Genomic DNA, 18229 nt, shown 5'->3' with positions numbered 1-18229 from the left:
AATAGGAGCAGGAGTAGGCCATTCAGCCCCTCAAGTCTGCCCTGCCAATCTATAAGACCTCAAGTCTGCCCCGCCATTCTATAAGATCATGGCTGATCTGCCCCAGGCCTCAACTCCTCTTTTGAGCCAGCTCCTCATAGCCCTCAACTCCCTGATATTTCAAAAATCTATCTACCTCCTGTTTAAATATTTTCAGCGATCTAGCCTCCACAACTCTCTGAGGGAGAGAATTCCAGACATTCACTACCCTCTGAGAGAAGAAATTCCTTTGCATCTCAGTTTTAAATGGGTATTCCCTTATTCTGTAACAATGTCTCCTAGTTCAAGGCTCCGCCACTAGTGGAAACATCTTCTCAACATCTACCTTGTCAAGCCCCCTCAGAATCTTGCACGTTTCAATAAGATCACCCCTCATTCTTCTAAACTCTAATGAATTAAGGCCTAACCTGTTTAGCCATTTTTGATAATTCAACCCCTTCATCCCAGGAATCAGTCTAGTGAATCTCTTTTGAACTGCCTCCAATGCTAGTATATCCTTTCTTAAATACGGGGACCAAAATTCTGCACAGTACTCCAGGTGTGGCTTCACCAACACCCTGTACAGTTGCAACAAGGCTTCCCTATTTTTAAACTTCAACTCCCTAGCAATATAGGCCAAAATTCCATTTGCTTTCTTAATTACTTGCTGCACTTGCATGCTAACTTTTCGCACAAGAACACCCAGATCCTTCTGTGCTGCACTTTTTTGGAGCCTCTCTCCATCTAAATAATAGTCTGCCTTTTGATTCTTCCTACCAAAGTGCATGACCTCACACTTTCCTGCATTAAACTCCATCTGTCAGGTTTTTGCCCATTCACTCAAACTATTTATATCCCCTTGCAGATTCCTTATGTCCTCATCACAACATGCCCTCCCACCTATTTTTGTATCATCAGCAAATTTGGATACATTACACTCTGCCCCCTCCTCCAAGTCATTAATATAGATAGTAAATAATTGAGGCCCACAGGACTGGTCCTTGTGGCACTCCACTAGTTACGTCTTTCCAATCTGAAAAAGACCCATTAATCCAGACTCTCTGTCTGCTCTGTGTTAACCAATCCTCAATCCATGCTAAAACATTGCCCCCAATACCGTGAGCTCTTATCTTGTGCAATAACCTTTTATGTGGCACCTTATCAAGTTATGGGTTAAGTAGGTTCTATTTATAGTGAAATTGTGCATTTTCTTTTTCATAATAGGCTTGATGGATCTCCATAGAGTCATAGAGCCATAACGTCACAGAAGGAGGCTACTCGACCCATTCCCTGCTCATTGTGCTTTGCACCATCATCCCTTTTGTCATTTAATTTCTCCCACCTTTCACCCCATCACTGACCTTCCCTTTTGTTCTTCCTCCATTTCTCCGCATCTCTACCCGCTTAAAACTTTTTACATCTCTAACTTTTTCCCAGTCCTGACAAAAGGTCAACCACCTGAAATGTTGGGCCTAATTTTAACACTGGGCTTTTGAGTGAGTTAAAATCTCACCCAGCTAACTCTTTTCTCTCTCCACATATGCTGCCTGGCCTGTTGAGTGTTTTCAGCATTTTCTGTTTTTATTTCAGATTTTCAACATCCAGGTATTTTGCTTTCATACTGTTGGACCAAATGACCTTTTTGTTCTTCATGATTTCTTGTGTCGTGCAACATGGCTTTGCACAACAAAAGGATAATGTTACTGGTGCAGCTTGCCTTACCTTGGTAAGGTAGTGTACTGATGTTCCAGCTCTTCAAATTGGGATCGACCATTTGGCCCTTTTACAGGAGCTTGTATCTGTGAACGAATGCATTGATTATTAATGACAACATCTGACAGTATATAGTATTAGCACAGCAACAATTGTTTGGCAGTAGAATATACTTTCCTCCAAAAAAATTAAACTTCTAACCAAATCAGCCCAGGGAACTAGCCAAAGCAGTCAGCCCGCAAATAACCAACCAACTTAACCACCTCAACTTATCTTAACCTGCCAGCTGACTAAACTCACTCAGCTTGTCAACCTATCAGCTCATTCTACGAGCCAAACCCAGACTTCACATGGACCAACATAGTTATCATTAATTGAGGTGGTTAAGTTTTTGACAGCCTGGGGAGGTTGGACAAGAATTTTCAATAAAGGTTTTTCCCTTATTGATCCTGGATTTATCTCTTTTTTTTCCTCGCAATTCCAGGAGATTTTTTCATTGCGGAATGGGAGTAGAGGGTAAGAAGTATTTAGATGCCCGAGTCATCATGGTGTGGACAGGGGCTGTGACTAGTGGGGTACTGCAAGTGAGTTGCGAGGAGGGCGCAAAGAAGCTTCAGGGGGGTTTGAAGAGGCTAAGTGAGAGGGCAAAAATCTGGCAGATGGAATACAATGTGGGGAAACGTGAGGTTATACATTTTGGTAGGAAAAACAGAAATCAATAGTATCTCTTAAATGATGAGAGGCTGGGTAGTGTTGAGCTTCAAAGGGACTTGGGTGTCAGGAATCACTGAAAGCTAACAAGCAGGTATAGCAAGCAATTATGAAGGCAAATGGTACATTGGCCTTTATTACAAGAGGATATGAGTATAGGAGTAAAGATGCCTTATTGCAATTATACAGAGCCTTGGTGAGGCCACACCTTGAGTATTGTGTGCAGCTTTGGTTTCCTTATCTAATGAAAGATATACTTGCCATAGAGGGAGTGCAATGAAGGTTCACCAGACTAATTCCTGGGATGGAGGAATTGTCCTACAAAGAAAGATTACATAGACTGGGCCTTTATTCTCTGGAGTTTAGAAGAATGAGAGGTGATCTCATTTAAACATACAAAATACTTACACGGCTCGACAGGGTAGATGGAGGAAAGATGTTTCCCCTGGCTGGTGAGTCCAGAACCAGGGGACACAGTCTCAGAATAAGGGGCAGGCCATTTAGGACTGAGATGAGGAGGAATTTCTTCACTCAGGGGGTGGTGAGACTGTGGAATTCTCTGCCCCAGGGGTCTGTGGAGGCTCAGTCAATGAGTATGCTCAAGGCTGAGATTGATAGATTTCTACATATTAAAAACATCAAGGGATACAGGGATAGTGCAGGAAAGTAGTGTTGAAGTAGAAGATCAGCCATGATCTCACTGAATGGCAGCATAGGCTCGAAGGGCTGAATGGCCGACTCCTGCTCCTATTCCTTATGTTGTAATGTTCTTATTCAACTAGATCATCGCTAACCTGTATCTTAACTCAGTCCGCCCACTTGGTTCTGCAACCTTTAATTGTCCTTGCCCAGCAAAAATCTAGTTTTGAAATTTCAATTGACCTCGCCTCAACAGGTTTTTGGGAGGAACAGGTTTTCAGATTTTCACCGCCATTTGTGTGAAGGAGGGTGAACGCATTTTGTCCAACTGACTATAAATGAACATCGAGAAGGAGGATAACCCCCTCTGATGCCCTCTATACACCAGAGCAAGCGGCACAAAGCCAATCACTAGCCGCACCTGCGTAAAAGTATAAAACAACACAACTAAATAACAGAAACATCTGTGCGCTACTGACACCAGCAGCAATGAGGAGTTTAAAAAAAAGGCTTGTAAAAGTGAGGCAGTAATCTATTACACACAGCCATGGTGTTCATATCACACTGCTGACTGGAGGCTCTCCTGGTACATTCATTCAAGTGAATAGTTGGCGGCTTGAAGGATGATAGGATAAGATAACCCACCAGCAATGCATTATTGGCTGAGAGATTGAAGATTCGCTCTGACATCAGACCGAGTCGGCACTCACCGTGATTCTTGGAACTTAATGCAAGAGAGTTTTGGATGCTTGGGGAAGAGGCAAGATTTCTGTTACAAGTAATTCTGGAGATGAAGCTAAGTCAGAACCACTCAAGGCACGAAGACAGTAAATGGGTTGAATGAAACATACAGTGTCTCAAGAAGCCAAAGCTGAGGATCTTGACAGATAACTACTGCAGGTAGATCTGGTTATCATCACTTGTAATTTAGTTTAAGGATTGGGACGGCCTCAGTTTTCCTGCTAAAATCAATAGGATCAACTAAGAAAAAGAATTTGCAAACAGTGCAAGTAATATAAACCATGGATTATGAAGATTATGTGCTGCCATTGATTTTTTTTTAAACATGTAAGAGATTGTTTTGAGTTATCATATAAAATAACTATTGAATGGAACTCTCCTGCTCTTACTGATTTTAATTGAAGAAGTGGGTAAGAACAAATTAAACAATTATTTAGATGCAAGGTATACGGTGTCAGATTTAAAGGTCAGTCATATAATTAATTGTGTCAGGTGAGTGCTCAGTGCCAAACATTTACTCCATAAATTTGTTAAAGAGCCACACAAGGGACAGCTCCTCGATTGGCTTGGAATACAATGCTTCAATTTTTACTTCAAAACGTTTGGGACTTTCATAACCGTAAATAAAATGATCGATTAACAACAGTGGCAGCACTTCTCTTTTGGGGAAATTACTCATCTAAATCCTATGGTCCATTTGTCTTATTTGCTCATATCGTAACAATAATGGACTTTGCTCATTTTCACACTTCTGCACAACCACAAACTGCATCGTCCTTGCGCTAAACATGTTCAGTGGATATGTCCCAGAGAGCTCCGCAATAGTGAGCGGATATCAAGCATGATGGAAAATAGCAGGAGGGTCAAAAAAAAAAAGGTCACAGAGCAGGGTTTTAAGAATGCGTTCAAAAGGTGGATAGGGAGGTGGGAAAAAAGAAAGCCCATCACGGCCTCAGGATGTTCCTGCGCTTTAACAGCCAATGAAGTACTTTTGAAGCGCTTTCACCATTGTGACACTGGAACTTGGCAGCCGATTTGCACACAGCAAGCCACCACAAACAGTGGTGTGATAATGACCAGATAATCAGTTTTTTTCGAGTCACGTTAATGCTGATGGACAGAACATCACGGAAGAGTCTCTTACTCTTCTTCAAAATAGTGCTGTGGGATATGTTACGAGGGATGACTGGGGCCTTGGTTGAACGTCTCACCCAATAGAGAGTGCCTCTGACAGTGCAGCGTCGGTGTATGCATCCTACCATCATAAACGGAGTGGCAAAAATCAGCAAGAAACAAAACGTAATTCCCTCTTCAGGTTGTCATCCAACCACTCAATTAAGTAATTAACTTCTTAGAAGTAATTGTTGCAATTCATCTGCAGGAGATTGTCAGAATATTTTCAGATTGCAACCAGGTTTTATTTGCCCCCCCTCCCCTCACTTGAACTTCACACCTTTTTGCTGACTGAGGAGGGAGAAAAACTGAAAATATTACCGAACTTCGCAAAAAAAAATTTGAATTCCTTTACCAGTCAACAATCAATCTGACGATCGTGTGCCAGTATTTGTGCACACGCACGTTTTCCACATAAACCTGCAAACTATGTGCACACAAGTGTGCGGCCTCCACACGAACACGAGTGTTCCAATTATGGGCATGGAACAAGCACATCAGGTTTTGTATGAGTGAGAATCCATGCATGTGCACCTTCAGTTTTCCAGGCATTCAGGAGTGACATGTGGAAAAGTGCCTCGAGATGCCGGTAAGCAAGTGATGATTGTTATCATTGACTTTAGACAAGTGGACGGGACTTGTTAGCAGGTATATATTTTTACTGTATGCATTAGATATGTGTTTGGCATGTTTATATAAGGTACTTGTTGTGGCTCAGTTATTAGCACTCTCGCCTCTGAATCCAAGTCCCACTCCAGAGACTGGAGCACATAATCCAGTGGAGTGCTGACAGAGCGCTGCATGGTTAGCGATGCTGTCTTTCAAATGAGATATTAAACCAAGGTCCCATTGGCTGCTGTTCTTTTCTGGTAAATATAGGACTGTCCTCTCTAGAAAGAAGCACCTTTGATGTTTTTTGACAGACTGTGCCATTACAGATCAATTACATTGGGTCCCATAAAAATCTCACATTTCTACTTCAACACATCATCATCAACCTCAACACATAACAGATTTGGTTTCAAAAACAAGCATACATAAATTAATATGAGCTCCATAAACGTGGCAGACTTCTTAATCTGGCAATTTAGTCTCCAACAGTCAGATTAATGAAGTGGAACTGTGTGCGTGTTGCATAACTGTGACTAGTGATATCAAACCATAAATACGAAACTATACCTTTCGCCACACGACTAATTTTTATTCTCCAGTTGACCCCGAGGCTGCTTATAGAACTGAAAAATCATCTTTGGTAACATACCTTACCACAAGATAACACTAAAAATTATTGATGGTTGATGATTTCACCATCATCATATAAAACTATACTTAGCCTTATGAGTTTCTCATTTCGATAATTAAAATGTAACAAAGTAACTGATGTGAAATACTGTGTCATACATCAATGGTCTGTGGCGATTTTTAAAACTCATTCTTGGAATATGGGCGTTGTCAGTGAGGCTGGCATTTTACTGCTTAGCCCTAGTTACCCTATGACAGAGGGTGGTGAGCTTCCCTCTTGAACCTCTGTAGTCTGTGTGGTAAAGGTGCTCCCAAACTGCAAGTGGCTCAGGAGTTCCAGGATTTTGACTCAGCATCGATATATTTCCAAATTGGGATGGTGTATAATTTGGAGGTGTTGGCGCTCCCATACACCTGCTGCCCTTGTTTGTCTAAGTGATGGTGGCTTGCGGGTTTGGGAGGTGCTGTTGAAAAGGCATCCTCTAAAGAGGGAGAGTTTCTCTCCCCTCCTCTGGTGCCTAAAGCATGCATGTGTGTCCTGCTCCCTCCACTCTTTGCACTTTCAGCCACGAATGCCAAACTATTGTGTGAATGGGAGTTCAGCATCCAGCATTGAGGGCTGATGTTCTGCATCATTAGCACTACAAAGGAGGCAGAGGGGGTGCCTTTTTAACATGGCTGAGTGCATAAGCTGGAGCAGGTGCAGGATTGGCTGAAGAGTTAATGGCAAGTGGAGAGGGTGAAATGCATGGGAGAGGGGAGGGGGAGGAGAAATGGAAATTACAATAGAGAGAAAAAAAGGGGGTGAAAGGCGAAGAAAGGCGGAACACCAATGGGTGAAAAAAATGGAAGTATGGGCATAGGGGTTAGGGGAGGCGCCTTTCTCGCAAATATTCAAGGGATAAAGATCTTATCCAGGAGTATTCTTTGTAAACAGATTTAACAGACTCTTTGGAGCTTTTATTTGTTTGGTAAAAGACTTCGACACCTTGTTTAGTTTAGTCATGTAAATGATTTATAGTTACTGTCTAAGGTTTGAATATTGGATTCTGAATTGAAGAGGTAGAACACACTTAGAAGCAATCTTGATCGAAAGCTATATGTTGTTTGGGTATTTATCATTATATCACCAAGATATTGAATATGACACAGAGATGATTGTGAAGGAGATCGAGCTGAACAGAATGATATTGCTATACCTGGTGTGAAATTGGGCTTGAAAAGTTAGTTACCGAGGAGATAGCATTAAACTTTATGTTTTAAGAAATTCTTATTGGGACTGAATGATGCAGTAGGCTCACACATGATTTAGTTTCAGCCTCTGGAATTCTGGCTAAAAACTAGTCTACGTGAATGGGGTGAAAGTCTCCGCAGGCTGTGATTGTAAAATAGGATTGAATGAGCATGGACAGTCAAACCCGCTGCCAATAGGTGTGATGTCATACTATCAGCTCGCACTGATCTGACAGTTGGTTGGCGTAAGAAAGGCAAAACTCACACTTTTGCACTAGGAGATGATTTTTGGATGTTGACAATAAATGCACTGTTGGAGCAGTACAGAGGAAGAGTTAGAGAGATTTTTGATAGGCAAAGGAGTTAAGGGTTATGGTAGGGGGAGTGGAGGGAGGACGGAGTGGTGGGGGGGGGGGGATGCGGTGTGGGTGGTGGGGGGGGGGAGGTGATGGAAAAGTGGAGTTGAGACACAACTAGATCAGCCATGCTCTTGTTGAATGCAGGCTCAAAGGGCTGCATGACCTTCTCCTGCTCCTAACTCCTATGTTTCTATATTCCTATGAATGTTTAATCTGCAACTAACCTGTAAAATACCATTTTTCTTCAGAATGCTTAATACCAATGCTAGTGCAAAAAGTAAATAGCCCATTTCCCAGTACTGACAATCTCCATCTCAAGGAGTGGAAAATTCTACTTTAGTTAAAATACAATCATAAGAACACGAAGGTGGGTATAATCTTGTAAAGTATCCTCCTGTCTGTGTGCCGTGAGAAAAAAGATCTAAAGGAGATATATATTTCTACTTGTCCAAAATCCAGGACTGGATCAGCTGCAGTTTCCTCCAGTTAAACATTGGAAAGACCAAATCCATCATTTTCAGTGCACAGCACAAATTCTGTTCCCACTCATTTATTCCCACGACTCCATTCACCTCCCTGGCCACTGTCTCAGACTAAACCAGCCTGCTCGCCATCTCAGCATCCTATTCACCCCAGAGTTGAGTTTCTGACCCTATACTCCCTCCATTACAAAATCTATCACAGAATTAGAGAGCACAGAAGGAGGCCATTTTGTCCATTGTGCCTGCTTTATGAAAGAGCTATCCAATTAGTCCTACTCCCCCTACTCTTTCTCAATACCCTGCAAATTTTATCTTTTCAAGTACATATCCAATTATCATTTGAAAGTTACTATTGAAACTGCTTCTACCACCCTTTTAGGTAGTGTATTCTAGATTATAATAATATAGATATAAAAACATAGAAAATAGGAGTGGGTCATTTGGCACTTTGACCCTCCTCCGCCATTTAATATGATCATGGCTGATCCTCTATCTCAATGCCATACTCCCGCTCTCTTCCCATACTTTGATGCCTTTAGAGTCTAGAAATCTATCTATTTCCTTCTTAAATATATTCAGTGACTTGGCCTCCACAGCCCTCTACGGTAGAGAATTCCACAGGTTCACCACCCTCTGAGTGAAGAAGTTTCTCCTTATCTCAGTCCTAAATGGTCTACCCAGTAGCTTGAGACTGTGATCCCCTTTGTTTTAGGCCCCCCAGCTAGAGGAAATAGCATCCCTGCATCCAGTCTGTCCAGCCCTGTCAGAACTTTGTATGCTTCAATGAGATCCCCTCTCATTCTTCTAAACTCCAGTGAATACAGGCCTAGTCAGCCCAATCTCTCCTCATATGACAATCCTGCCATCCCAGGAATCAGTCTGGAGCACCTTCGCCACACTCCCTCTATGGCAAATATATCCTTTTTCAGGTAAGGAGACCAAAACTACACACAATATTCCAGGTGAGGTCTCACCAAGGCCCTGTACAGCTGCAGTAAGACATCCTTGCTCCTGTACCCATGTCCTCTCACAATGAAGGCCAACAAAACATTTGCCTTCTTAACTGCTTGCTGCACCTGCATGTTTGCTTTCAGTGATTGGTGTACAAGGACACCCAGGTCCCTTTGTATTCAACATTTCCCAATCTATCACCATTTAAATAATACTCTGCCATTCTGCTTTTCCTACCAAAGTGGATAACTTCACACTCATCCATGTTATACGACATCTGCCATGTATTTGCCCACTCACTGAACTTGTCTAAATCTCCTTGAAGTCTCTTAACATCATGGAGTCATGGGAATAAATGAGTGGGAACAGAATTTGTGCTGTGCACTGAAAATGATGGATTTGGCCTTTCCAATGTTTAACTGGAGGAAACTGCATCTGATCCAGTCCTGGAGTTTGGACAAGTAGAAATATATATTTCCTTTTGATCTTTTTTCTCACGGCACACAGTCAGGGGGATACTTTACAAGATTATACCCACCTTCGTGTTCTTATGATTGGAATGTAACTAAAGTAGAATTTTCCACTCCTTGAGGTGATGATTGTTTTGTGCCATCAACAAACTTGGAAATATTACACTTGGTTCCCTCATCCAAATCATTGATATATATTGTGAATAGCTGGGGCCCAAGCACTGATCCCTGCGGTACCCCACTAGTTACCGCCTGCCATTCCAAAAAAGACCCATTTATTCCTAATCTCCGTTTCCTGTCTGCTAACCAATTCTCAATCCATGCCAATATATTACCCCCAACCCAATTTTGCACACTAATCTCTTATGTGGGACTTCATCAAAAGCTATCTGAAAATCCAAATACACCACATTCACTGGTTCTCCCTTGTATATTCTGCTAGTTACATCCTCAAAAAACTCCAGTAGGTTTGTCATAACTCCCTGGTTCAAAAAAATTTTCATCTCCTCTTTGGTTCCTTTTCCAATTACTTTAAATCTATTTCCTCTGGTTACCAACCCTCTGCCAGTAGAAACAGTTTCACCTTATTTATTCTATCCAAACCCCTCATAAATTTGAACGCCTCCATCAAACTACCATTCTGCTATCTCACCTTTATATCACTATCAGCACCTTCTTTAGTCTTTAACACTACCATTAACACTCCTTTTGTCTTGTATCCATGACATCCTTGTCAAATTTCTCCTTAGCTCCCACCTATCCCCGACCTTCTATTTTGCTCCACCCCCTCTTAAACAGTATAAAATCCATCACATTTCTACCTCGCTTTAGCTTTGAAGAGTCATACGGACTCGAAACATTAACTCAGTTCCTCTCTCCACAGATGCTGCCAGGCCTGCTGGGTTTTTCCAGCATTTTCTGTTTTTAATTTCGGATTTCCAGCATCTGGGGAATTTGGTTTTTATTTTATTACCTCCATCGAATCTCCCCTTAAACTTCTCTGCTGTAAGGAGAATCCCAAATTCTCTGGAATAAAAACAAAATACTTTATTTGTTCCACTTTTTTTTTTCATCTTGCTGCTCCCAGTGGACCTTCAGGTGTTTCTGTATCTAAGATCAACAATGTTGGATGAGGAGGTGGCCAGCTTCCATGTCAATGTAACAAGGTGTGACTTTCCTTTCCCCAGGCAGGGAAAAGCCTGAGCTTCTCTTGTTGCCTTCCTACAGCACCACAACTGAACTCAGGAACTCACAGTATGTAGAACTACATAGAACTTAGAACACAAAAATAGGCCATTCAGCCAAGCAGGTCTATGTCAATGTTAATGCTCCGACGAGCCTCCTCCAACCTTCTTCCATTTACAGCTTTCAATATAACTTTCTATTCCATTCTCCCTCATGTATTTACATAGCTTCCCCTTAAATTCATCTATGCTATTCATCTCACTACATTATGTGGCAGTGAGTCCTGTGTTCTAACCACCCTCTGAGTAAAGAATATTTCTCCTGCAGTCCTCATCTGGTCTGGCCTACACGTGACTCCAAACTCACAGCAATATTGTTGACTCTTCCCTCTGAAACGTCTGGGCAAGCCACTTGGTTCTCAAGGGCAATTAGGGATGGGCAATAAATGCTGGCCTAGCCAGCGATGCCCACATCCCGTGAATGAATAAAAAAAAATTGTACATTTTTGGTCCCTAGTTTTGGACTCCCACCCCAAGCAGAAACAAGTGCAGGATAAAATCTTCATCTCACCACTCAAGACCCTGCTATCGAGTATCATCATAATCAAACAGAGCTGAGAAAAATGGCCTGGTATGTAAGCTCCTTGGTGGTAGGACAGCTGCAGGTTCTCTTGGCTAAGAATTGTAGTTGTAAGAATAATTAAATAGCTCCCTATAGCCTCCCAAATTACTACTATCCAACAACAATTTGCATCTATACTGTAAGTTTAAAGCATAAAATGTTTGAAGGCGCTTCACAGGAACATTATCAGACAAATGTGATACCAGGCGATATAAGGAGATAAGAGGACAGGAGGCTCAAAGCTTGATCAAAGAGGTAGCTTTAAGGAGCATCTTAAGAGAGAGAGCAAGGTTGAGGGGTGGAAAATTTTTTGAGGTTGTTCCAGAGTTTTGGGACCGGATCCCTCATTTATCCCCTAAACTTATTTATATTCAGTGCTATACTGCTGAAGGCACAGCTGCCAATGGTGAGGTGAGTGAAGTTGTGGATGCACAAGTGGTCAGAATTGGAGTAGTTCTGAGGGAGTCAGTACATTATAAGGGTGAATAGGTTAATTACACAAGTAAGGATGCCAAATGTCAGCACTTTGTACTGTTGCTAAAACAAGTGCAACCCATTAAAGTTTATCAGGAAGCGCTGAAGCTGCTATCGATGAAGCTTGGAGGTCACTAAGCTCAATCATGCATGAAGCAGCAGAAACATCATTTGGTAAAAGCAGGACCCTCAACTGGTTTGAGACCGACTCAGCTCAGATGACATCTGTCATTGAAGCAAAGAAACAAAGCCTACATGATAAATCTGCTAAACCTCTGAGGTAACAACTTAAACCCAACAGCTAAGACACTGCACGACCTGAAAGTAGCCAAAAGCACAAGAAATTGGAGCAGCAGTAGACCATTTGGCTCTTCGAGCCTGCTCCACCATTCAATGCGATTATGGCTGATCTTGGGCTTCAGCTCCAATGCCCATTCCCGATATCCCTCGATTCCTTGAGACACCAAAAATCTGTGGTATAGATTTAAATATATTCAATAACTTCACACTTCCCCATATTACACTCCATCTGCCACCTTGTTGCCCACTCATTTAATGTCAGTATCTCTTTGCAGCCTCTCTCTGTCCCCCCCACAGCTAACCTTTACCACCTTGCCAAGATAGCCACGCAATAGATAGGGAGATAATGGAGAAATAAACACTGGATCAATTTATTACAAGAAATCCAAACTGTCTGTGACAGTGGAAATTTACTACATATGCATGAAGAGATCAAGGGGGCACTTGGTCCTACCATCACCAAAGTTGCCCCCCTGAAGTTGACAGATGGTGAAGTACTCACCGACAGAAGTAAACAGATGTCCCACTGGGCTAATCACTACTATGATCCGGACTCCTATGAGACAGATATCGTCCAATCCACCCTTGACACTCTCCCGCAGCTTCTTGATATGAATGAGTTAGACAAAGAACCCTCATCACTTGAGCTCGAGAAGGCCATAGTTCACTTAGCAAACAGCAAGGATGAAATCCCAGCCAAATTGTTCAAGCACTGAAAGCCCCATCTATTGCTGCACCTTTACGAGCTTCTCTTTCTCTGTTGAAAAGTCGGCTTCTTTCCACAGGAGCTGTGTGATTCAACAATCATCACACCGTACAAAAACAAAAGGGACTGAGGAGACTGCAACAACTACAAGGGCATCTCAATCCTTAGCCTCACAGGGAAGATCGTTGCTAGGGTCATACTTAAAAGACTCCATCTACTTGCAGACCAACTGCGCCCGGAAACACAGTGTGGTTTCCGTGCCGACAGATCTACAATGGACATCTTCTTCTCCATACAGCAGCTACATAAGAAGCGTAGGGAACAGGGTATACCTCTTTACCTTACTTTCATAGATTTCACTAAGGCATTCGACACTATCAGCAGAGCAGGACTCTACAAGATTTTGGGGAAAATTGGCTGTTCACCGAAGTTCCTCAGTCCCATCCGCTCCTTCTATGACAACATGTACTGCAATGTACAGTTTGATGGCTCCACTTCAACAGTTTCAGAGTGAAGAATGGAGTGAAACAGGGCTATGTCCTAGCCCCCACTCTGTTTGGTATCTTCTGCTCCATGGTCCTGACCTTTGCCTTCCCTGCAGATATGGAATGAGTTTACTTGCACATTAGGTGAGGCGGCAAGTTCTACAATCTATCAAGACTGAAAGCAAAGACAAAAACGCATCATGTCCTGATCAGAGAACCTCTCTACACAAATGATGCTATGCTAGTCGCCCCGGAAACCCAGCTACAAAGACTCACGGACTCTCTCCCATGCCAGTAACTTGTACTCTCTGACTATAAGCATCAAGAAAATCGTGGTCATGGGTCAAGGTGTTACATCTTAGCCCCCATCACATTAAACAACACCCCGCTAGACATAATTAGTAAATTCTGCTGCCTCAGGTCCACAATCTGTCCCCTGATGCAGAACTTGATACACACGTAGGGAAAGCAGCTACCACCTTTGGCTGACACACAAAACACGCAAGGAATAACATCAAGCTAGCCCGGAGGACCAAGCTGATTGTTTATGAGGCCTGTGTTCTTAGCACCTTATTGCGTGGCTGTGAAACATGGACGACTTGAAGCGATCAAGAAAAGCTCAACAATTTCCATCTTCGCTATCTGCGGTGCTTTATGGGTATATCCTGGCAGAAGAATATCACGAATGAAGCAGTCCTCTCAAAGGCTGAGCTTCCACATTTGTTAGTACTCTTCAAGCACGAGTGGTTTTATTGCCTTGGGCACGTCTACAAGATGGGAGACAGTCACATACGCAGGGACCTGCTGTATGTTGAGGTAGACGGAGCCAGATGGCCAGTGGGATGCCCAAAGCTCCATTTCAAGGATGCTTGCCATTGTGATGAGCTCGCTGACTTGCTGATGAGAGAAAAATAGCAACACCTCCTGTGGCTGGCGTGCACCACCACGATGACCAGTGGCTACAACAGCTTGGCAATAGATGCCAAGGCGGAAAACAACAACCCACAATGACACCTGGTAGCTTCATGTGCAGCACTTGTGGTAGGACCTGCCTCTCAAGGATTGGCCTCTACGGCCATCAGCAAAGGTGCGCCATATGAAGACAACCCATCTGAAATGGAATGTTTGCTGCATGTCCATTATCATTTGTAAATGGAAGAATGCAGCCTCCAGATGGAGGTTAATTAAAAGAAAAACCGTTGACAAGGTTCTTCCTTCCCTCCATCCCATATAAAGCACAAGAAACCATGAAACATAGTAAAAAGGCACAGTGTTTTTATTTAAGAAAGTCAATGCATGCTGCTGCTCTGGAAATTTTGAGGCAGGTATTATAGATGGGTTAATAAATAAATAGACGTTTGTCTCTTTCCAACCATTTGCCCCTCTACCTGAAATAACAGACTCAATTCCCAAGGTCAAGATCTGCTTGTTCTCGCTTCCTGCTGCTTGCTGGGTGGCATGCAGTTTAATCCTCCAATTCCATTCTGCGCTCCTGTTACTAAACTTCCCAGTTTCCACAAATTGTCTCCAGATTTAGCGTTTCCTCTCTATTTTTCTCCAAATCCTTCTCTCCTGCCCTGTTGCATCCCTCCACCACTCTCCCCACAGCTAAAAAACAAAAATCAATTTACTGCACAGAAACAAACATCACTCCGTTACAAACTACCCCTAAAATTCAAAGGTCAAAGTTCGACACAGCTTAGACAAGAAGGCTTTTGTGATTACTTTCCAATGCAACCTGCCAGTGTCTAGCACAATGGTTTCTTTCTGCGCGCTTGCATGTCCTGACCGAAGACTGCGACACCATTCAGTGGAACATTTCAAGCCTCTTCTCAAAACAAATATAACCACAGGACGTTCCCACTTGGACCGACCGGTTGGCTAGAACTCACACTGGGACTCCTTTTTCAGAGGGATACAATGCTCGACAAGTGTGATGGCTGAACCTGAAAGCCCTTGTTTGACAATGGGTTGACTGTGTGCAGGGATCATTAGGAAAACACTACTCCAATTCAAATTAAACTCCCTGCCACTGTTGCGTACGCCCAGCAGGCTTGGCACGTTCCTCAGAACCATCGGTACTGTGCGTGTGAAGGGGATTCTTGTCTGACTACAGCAGCTCCAGTTTGACTAACGACCTCTCAGATGTTTTAGTTATGTCGGAAACCCCCATCAATTGACAAAGAAACCAAAACAGGGCTGTCTGCACAGTTTCAGCTCTCACTTCCCAGACATGTCCATTGCTAAAGACAGAACCTCAACACCAATAGCCTCTCTGTTTTTAAAAAAAAAGCATGCCAGAATTGCACCTCCCCCATCTTAAAGAAGGTCTCTATGCCAAGATATTTTTCCTCCGGGTAAAGGCTATATAAAGGTTAGTAATGGACACTATTACTGCATAAGAACAAGTCTCTCATGCTCCCTTGCAACTTTCTCCCCTTTCAAAATGCCCTTTAGTGTTTGCTACGCAGTTTTTCCAGCAAACTATTTTGAGAAGGGACTCAAGGTCTCAATTGAGACTATAATCAAAACAAGTCCAACTCTTACACACCAGTGAATATATTAATAGATTCTATATCCTACATGATGCATTTCACACAAGATGCTGAGGACTAAATAAAGATCACAGCGCTGAGCCCCACAACTGTGCCACTTAACCACAGACTAGCTTATAATGGTTGTGGATTTTAAAAAGATAAAAGTGAGTCTCTTGGTGGTTTCTTTATAAGCCAATCTTATTCACAAGCACTCTAGTATCCGCAGGTCCAATCACACTTCCCTAACTTGCAACAGAAATCTTTTCAAGTGCTAATTGAAGTGGATACTAGGACAGGCAGGAACCACTGCTACTAACACTCATAAGGTTATAGTGTGAATGATATATATGGATAAAAGCACTGTAGAATCTACATCTCTCCCTCTTATACATGCACACGGAGTGCAGAATCTGCCTGCCTTTAATCCGTATTGCATGAGTAATATGCACATGGTACAGTGCTCCCCAGAAACTTTAAGTAAAAACTAATATCAGTGCAGTTTAAATGATGTGCTGTTCAGCATTAAAATCACGATTCAGTTGAAGCAGGCTATTGTCTGTCAATGTGCCCACAGCACTGAACTCTAGCAAAAAAGACAGCATTAATATATAGAATAGGAAATAAGCTGGAGCGTCTAGTGTATCTTGGGGATCAGATTAGGGTTGCCAACCCTCCAGGGTTGTCCTCGAGTCTTCAGGAATTGAAGATCAATCTCCAGGACAATGCTGTGTGCAACCCTGGAGAAAAATCATCGGGACATGAGAAAAGATTGCTTTCTTTTTGTCATTTACTTTGAACATTTGTCTTTACCAGTACATCGAAGGATGAATGTATTGGTTGGCAAATGGCTGGTGCATGGGAGCAAGTCACAGTTGGCAACCCCAGATCAGGTGCAACTGATAAGCCGCTCATGTATTGTTCCCATGGCTTATGTTATTTTCTGAATCTCAATGGGTTTCATTTTATACTAGAATTAAGAGTTTTTTTCTTTATTCTTTCATGGGATGTGGGTATGACTGGCAAGGTTAGCATTTGTTGCCCATCCCTGATCCCTAACTGACTTGGCCATTTCAGGGAGCAGTTAAGAGTGAACCACATTGCTGTGGATCTGGAACCACATGTAGGTAAGGAGGGCATATTTCCTTCCCTAAAGGAATTAGTGAACCAGGTGGGATTTTACAACAATTGAGACTAGCTTTATATTCCAGATTTGTTAACTGAAATTAAATTCCACCAAATGCTGTGGTGGGATTTGAACACATGTCCTCTGGATTACTAGTCCAGTGATAATTTCACCATGCCACCATCTTCCCATATGAATCTAACAGTGTTCAATGTTATTTATCTAGAAATTGGACAGAAACTTCCAGTGATATAGACATCAAATGGCATAAATTGCTGACAACTCATAGATATGGATTAAACTTGCCAAAAAAAAAATAGGGCTTGTCCATTCCAGTGTAAGTATCCTTTTAACAGCGCAACAAGTCTTAATTACTACCAAACAACCTCTTCAATACAGAATATTAACTTTTACAAGGATGGAGTCTCATTCCTTCTGATATTAATTATTGCTCGAGATTTACAAAAATAAAAAAAACTTCTTAAACTTATTTTTCCGTTTTGCTTTTCTCTCTCTTAATCCAGTCTTTCTTTCCCTCTCTTTATTTTGCTTTCTGTAACTGAGACTCCACAGGTCCTAGAGGCCCTGTAGAGAATACTGCACTTTTAGATCACTAATTGTAAAAGCTCATAGAACGTCCATGGGCAAGATGGAATTAAAGCAAACATTCGCCTCTCAATACAAAATCAAATGCTATGTGCTCTTTCTATCCAGGAAAACACTCCAACTTGCATTCTATCTAATGGTAATTTGTGTTTTCTAATTTACATATAGACTACTGATACAATACCAGCTAAGATCTTCCACGGTGCTGCCACTTGAGGAATGGATACTGAGTGGCACTTTCAACTTAAGTAGAGTTAGAGGTCATGGGGGTGGGGGGAACGTAAGGAGATTATTTGAACCAGAGCTGAAGGTGGGCTGTCACGTCAGAGGCCTGAAGAGATTAGAGGGGGAATATTGTTGCGTGGGCAGAGAAGATAGGCTGAGGTTAGAAACCAGGGGAAGTAAGAAGAACGACATTTTGACTTTCCAAAGCACTTTACAGCCAATAAGGTATTTCTTT

At 42.3% G+C, this 18229-nt stretch overlaps 1 protein-coding gene across 1 annotated transcript in view; it reads right to left on the bottom strand.

Moving 5' to 3' along the window:
- LOC144686400 (partitioning defective 3 homolog B-like) overlaps positions 1-18229 on the bottom strand; it is an 877073-nt gene that overhangs the window by 42883 nt on the left and 815961 nt on the right. Inside the window, exon 22 of the mRNA XM_078551550.1 lies at positions 1741-1817. Within this exon, the coding sequence (XP_078407676.1) occupies positions 1741-1817 (77 nt within the window). The remainder of the gene's footprint in view (positions 1-1740; positions 1818-18229) is intronic.

Source organism: Cetorhinus maximus, chromosome 11, assembly GCF_964194155.1.
Source record: "Cetorhinus maximus chromosome 11, sCetMax3.hap1.1, whole genome shotgun sequence".
NCBI lineage: Eukaryota > Metazoa > Chordata > Chondrichthyes > Lamniformes > Cetorhinidae > Cetorhinus > Cetorhinus maximus.
This window is presented reverse-complemented; position numbering and strand designations above follow the sequence as displayed.